At 42.3% G+C, this 6,480-nt stretch overlaps 1 protein-coding gene across 1 annotated transcript in view; it reads left to right on the forward strand.

The window, feature by feature from the left end:
• LOC138366110 (spidroin-1-like) overlaps positions 1 to 5,428 on the forward strand; it is a 10,310-nt gene extending 4,882 nt beyond the window's left edge. Inside the window, exon 2 of the mRNA XM_069326847.1 lies at positions 4,879 to 5,428. Coding sequence (XP_069182948.1) covers positions 4,879 to 5,428 — 550 coding nt within the window. The remainder of the gene's footprint in view (positions 1 to 4,878) is intronic.
• The last annotated feature ends 1,052 nt before the right edge of the window (positions 5,429 to 6,480 follow it).

A 6,480-nucleotide genomic window follows, 5' to 3' on the forward strand; every position in this document is an offset into this window, starting at 1 on the left:
TGTTTGTCAGTAAACACTGACTCTGTCAAACACGTGACAACTACACAGGAGAGATTATAGACCGTGACTGGTTATAGCACTTGTAATAATGTTTGTTTATATATATATATATATATATATATATATATATATATATATATATATATATATATATATATATATATATATATATATATATATATATATATTATATAATCATACATTTGAATGACCGTCTGTCTGTCTAAGTTTCCCTCGCCTGTTCTCTGTCCAATCGTGTCCTCTATTTTATGTATTAACATAAGGTAAAAATGAATAAAAACATTACATAAATATATTGAAAAGCCTTTTTTTTACAGTGCTTTCCCTGAATTATACAATGTGACTGATACAGTGGGCACGTGCTGCATGAATTGAATAACTTTATTAAAAATATTTGCAGGTGCTTTTCTTTGTAATTGTTTTCAACATGAAAGTAGAGTAATTTGGTTTGCACGTGATTTACCTGTAATGAAGTTTAAAATTGGAATTTTGTAGTAAGTGCTGAAAAAAACGTCATTGGTTAAAAAAGCTATTTATTTTATATACAAAGGTAATTTGTACTTGACGAGCGTATATTAATATATTCGCTGTGTATATACACACGTATATACACAGATATAAGCATATATATACATATATGGCTTTACTTTCGTGCTGGACTATATTAGGTAAAAAAGTATACCAACTGGCTGGTCAGAAAGCAAGTATAACGGCCATGATTACCTGACAAAGGTTAAGAGATAATTCATAGGAGTCGTGATGAGGATTCAAACCTATGCGCTGGGTATTCCCAGACACGTTCTAGACGACTACGCCACAACATGGTCAAAAGAATAGCAACCCGGGGTACCTGGCTGCTCCAAAGGTTGACAGGCGTTAACATACACCAAGTCCATAGGTCCACATCATTAGCAGTATCAGAGGTTTGTGTGGATCAATCAGACTCTCTGTGCATGCAGCTCATTTACACCTATTAGGACCTTTTCAAGAATGAGCCTCTTAATCGCTAACATATGTAGTTTACAGCCTATTGGGTCTTCTTTTTATATATTGGTAAATAGACCCGATTTCTACAGGATTTACTCTTTAGCAAACCATCTTTTCGAAACAGAAATGCTATAATATGATATATAATCAGATAACGGGTAACTGTTGAAACCATCCGTTTCATTCCTCCCGTTGTTGTTGTTTTATTTAGATTTAGCTCCTCCGAACGAAATGTCTATGTAGCACGGGATATGGTGAGCCCGTTCATTCCTCCCATAAAACAGCCGCACTTATATCCACCATTCCTGAGGTGTATATTATTTTTAGTCACGTTTGTCCTTCAGACAAAATAAATCATTCGTCGGTGAATTATTTATTCAGGTGTGGACATCAGGGCATGAGAATGGCCTCATTCCCATTCTTAGGGAGGTTTTCTTACCTTACCTTACCTGAGGGTACCTTGAGGTGCTTCCGGGGCTTAGCGTCCCCGCGGCCCGGTCGTCGACCAGGCCTCCTAGTTGCTGGACTGATTAACCAGGCTGTTGGACGCGGCTGATCGCAGCCTGAGGTATGAGTCACAGCCTGGTTGATCAGGTATCCTTTGGAGATGCTTATCCAGGGATAAGAATGGGAATTTCCTCAAGATTTAAAATACGTTTTTTGAGAATTTCTCTAAGCTGGTCCCAGGGTTCACTACCATAAAAATCAAGACACTTATTTAAATACAAGAGTTCTTACATTCTTGTAAAGCCACTGACACGCATAGCGTTTCGGATAGGTCCTTATTCTGACTTTTCCCTGGAATAACGACCCTTCAAATCGTTTAACAACCAGGTACCTATTCACTGCTGGGTGAACAGAGGCGTACAGTTAAGGACTGGCGCCTAGTCGATCCTCCCCGGACAGGAAACGAACACAGACCAAGTCGCTCCCGAAGCGCGAGGCGAGTGCGTTACCACTGCGCCACACCGACAAATATTTATAACTTCGGAGAGGTGAAAAACTGACCAAATCCATTTAGTGTGACACATGTTCTCCGTTTCAGGTCTCTGTTTGCGCTCTATTAAATAGTTTATTTTAGTATATATATATATATATATATATATATATATATATATATATATATATATATATATATATATATATATATATATAATATATATATATATACAACAATACAGGTTAGTGCAGGTTCTGAACATACTCATAAGGCCACTATCACGCGAGAATGTTTCACATGATCACCAAAATCTATACTAACGAAACATATTTTAACTATTAACTTTTAACGCATCACAACATTTAACAGGGCCACATCTCTCCACAGCCTCCAACAGGGCATCTCCCCTCCCCGGTGCCAATTCAGACCTTGCAAGGCTCCTACACCACTCACCGCCCGTGGCGGCCCGTGTGTAGGGTTCAATTTTCAGACGGGGAAAAAAAAAGCTGGTAGTTTAGGGCCGCTTCCAGTAAATCTCTAACCCGTTATGAGACCCGGGTAGTTGTGGTCGGTAGTTAGCGACGCGGGAGAATGACTTTATTGCACACCACTCCACCCTGACGCCAACTTTTGTGCTGTGGAGCAAATATGTAAGTTTACTAAACTCGCTTTGAAGTGGGGAGAGGGGGAGAGGGAGGGAGGGAGAGAGAGAGAGAGAGAGAGAGAGAGAGAGAGAGAGAGAGAGAGAGAGAGAGAGAGAGAGAGAGAGAGAGAGATAGAGAGAGAGATAGAGAGAGAGAGAGAGAGAGAGAGAGAGAGAGAGAGAGAGAGAGAGAGAGAGAGAGAGAGAGAGAGAGAGAGATAGAGAGAGAGAGAGAGAGAGAGAGAGAGAGAGAGAGAGAGAGAGAGAGAGAGAGAGAGAGAGAGAGAGTGTGTGTGAGAGAAAGAGAGAGAGAGAGAGAGAGAGAGAGAGAGAGAGAGAGAGAGAGAGAGAGAGAGAGAGAGAGAGAGAGAGAGAGAGAGAGAGAGAGAGTAAAGGCCTTACCTCTTCCTCACTCATGGTAAGAGGACCATCTTTAGCTATCGATAGTTATAATATTTCAATTACAATTACTAATTTTAATTGAAGAAACTTACTACATTGTCGTATAACAGTTAAACGAAGGTGAAGCAGAGACGTAATCAACGTCTAAATGTATTAAAACCCAAAAACACACACATATAGGGGTCTAAATATTGGTTAAAAACAATATATTGGTTTTTAAGACATTTACACATATAATGGGTCTTTTCTTCACCTTCATAGTTTTCATTACTATATTCCTATTTGTAGTTGTTTTAAACTAGTCATTGAGAGCGTTCCTCATTTGTAGCACGTCACCCAGTTGCCCCCAGAGGAAGTCACCAACGACACTGGATGCACATTCATGGACAATGATTTCCCGGTGACAACATACGTCACGCTCGTCTAAGGACGTGGGTTCAACGCTCTCCCAACGAAGAGTCAAAACATACTTTACTGGTATTTACAAAGTCAGAAAGTGAAATAATTTCAAACGAACGACTGAGTCGCTGACATATTTGGATTTTTTTATTCATGCTTAACAGTAAGCAATTGCTTTATTTGTAAGACATAATTTGAGGTACATTTTCACATGCTGCATTGTTGAATTATTTTTCAACTTGCGTGATAAGTTCCGAAGATTAGAGTCGATTACCGTCTCTACATTATCGAGGAGTCATTATCAGAAGTCCTTGTTTATTTATGGTGTCTTTACAATGTGACTGATAAGACCTTGCTTACCATTGAAAATAAAAACTAAGGTTATTTTCCTAAGATATCCATTGTATTAATTCTAAATCGTGTTTATTTCGACACTGGTGTCTGCTTAGAACACTGGTGACTGATTAGAACACTGCCATGGTGACTGATTAGGACACTGGTGTCTGATTAGGACACTGGTGACTGATTAGGACACTGGTGTCTGATTAGGACACTGGTGACTGATTAGGACACTGGTGTCTGATTAGGACACTGGTGACTGATTAGGACACTGGTGTCTGATTAGGACACTGGTGACTGATTAGGACTCTGGTGTCTGATTAGGACTCTGGTGTCTGATTAGGACACTGGTGACTGATTAGGACTCTGGTGACTGATTAAGACACTGGTAAATGATTAGGACACTGGTGACTGATTAGGACACTGGTGACTGATTAGGACACTGGTGACTGATTAGGACACTGGTGACTGATTAGGACACGGTGACTGATTAGGACACTTGTGACTAATTAGGACACTGGTGACTGATTAGGACACTGGTGACAGATTAGGACACTGGTGACTGATTAGGACACAGGTGACTGATTAGGACACAGGTGTCAGACCACAACACAAGTGATCATATCCCTAGTGTCTACCTGTGTCATGGTCAGCTGTATATAGAAGTTTTAAGCGCATTTAATATCATGTATTTTCCTTTAACATGTTCGAGGGTCTATGACGACCTTTGTTTACGTTTATGGCGACCTTTCATTTTAAGTAAAAAAAAATAACTGAACATTTTCCTTCTCTCTCCTGGTTACTATCGTTGGAGTTCGGAAAGCAGAGATACGCGCTCGGCATTACAGTCGTAACTCAGTAACCAAATTGGTAGACCCCAAGAACTCTGTTGCGAAATAGACCTCGAACACCCACACACCAGAGAGTAAAGGAAACGACAACGTTTCGGTCCCTCGTGGACCATTATCAAGTCGTGATTATGGGCCACCACGGACCGAAACGTCTTCACTTTAAGATGCGAGGGGGGGGTTAGGGTGTGTACTATGGAGTTAAGTAATTTTCAAGAGAAGACACAAAGCCCGAAAGAAATTTAACACCTCCAGATTAGTAACTGAAGAGGTGATAATGTCTCGCCATCTGTCGAGAGCCAGCTGCAAGGAGCGGACAACCAGCTGAACGGTGCTGCCGAGGGCCAGCTGCAAGGAGCGGACAACCAGCTGGACGGAGCTGCCGAGGGCCAGCTGCATGGAGCTGGCAACCAGCTGGACGGAGCTGTCGAGGGCCAGCTGCATGGAGCTGGCAACCAGCTGGACGGAGCTGCCGAGGGCCAGCTGCATGGAGCTGGCAACCAGCTGGACGGAGCTGCCGAGGGCCAGCTGCAGGGAGCTGGCAACCAGCTGGACGGAGCTGCCGAGGGCCAGCTGCATGGAGCTGGCAACCAGCTGGACGGAGCTGTCGAGGGCCAGCTGCATGGAGCTGGCAACCAGCTGGACGGAGCTGCCGAGGGCCAGCTGCATGGAGCTGGCAACCAGCTGGACGGAGCTGCCGAGGGCCAGCTGCATGGAGCTGGCAACCAGCTGGACGGAGCTGCCGAGGGCCAGCTGCATGGAGCTGGCAACCAGCTGGACGGAGCTGCCGAGGGCCAGCTGCATGGAGCTGGCAACCAGCTGGATGGAGACGTAAACACGTGCGTGTAACACCTGACAACATTCCAGGGTCATCAGGAAGAAAAGTAAACATATTCTTCATATAGTAACTAAACAGAATGTATGAACAATATTCCATAACCCAGTAATGAGGCAAAATTTGCAATTTTCCCCTAAAATTAAAATTTTCCCCCAAAATTAAAATTTCCCCAAATTTCCCCTTCCTCCACAAAAAATACAAAATATAATCCAAAATGGACACGACTATGTTGGTGGGATTGTTAATGATAATATACATGAGTATACTTACTTAGAGTATACATGAGTATACTTATACATTACAATATTTCAATTTGCTGATTCTGGAGGTGGTGTATGGATCAAGCAGGGATTATTCTATTGCAGTAGCCTCTAGGGAAGACTACTCTCCTCTAGAGGCTATTGATTGGGGTACTTGTACAGTGTACAATACTGTGAACTGATTGTACAGTACTGTGAACTGATTGTACAGTACTGTGAACTGATTGCACAGTACTGTGAATTGATTAGCGAGGCTTGTACCTGAGCTGGTGATGATAGACCGCTTCAGCAGTCACATTTCAACCATCCTCACGGTACCGAAGCAAGATGGTCGGGTCTAGTGGATATGCATATGTTGCAAAATATTACAAAAAAAGGGGGAACTAAGAACTTTTGAGAGCGCCGAGAAATGACCCATTAACAGAGAAGCAGAGGGAGTCTGTCATTAACTGGACACACAAGCAGAAAAAGCTTTCTCTTCTTCCTGATAATGACCTGGATGTAAAGACCACGGCAAGCTGCAGCTTATTGAGCGCTTAATCCTGTGGTGAAGCTTACTGAGAGCTGAATCCTGTGGTGCAGCTTACTGAGAGCATCTCAGACAGCATCTGGGCTCAGGCCACCTCTACTGAGCCATATTGGGTGTCTTGACTGGTGTTTCCGCTCAGTATGGGAACTCTGCCCCCTCTTGTGCTTCGCTATTTTCTCAGTAATGGTAATCAATTTATGTTATTTGGTGTTTGTTTTGATATATAAAAAACATTATATACCTTTTTTCCCGATTTACAGTTTAAATATAATTT

This window comes from Procambarus clarkii, chromosome 18, assembly GCF_040958095.1.
Source record: "Procambarus clarkii isolate CNS0578487 chromosome 18, FALCON_Pclarkii_2.0, whole genome shotgun sequence".
Lineage (NCBI taxonomy): Eukaryota > Metazoa > Arthropoda > Malacostraca > Decapoda > Cambaridae > Procambarus > Procambarus clarkii.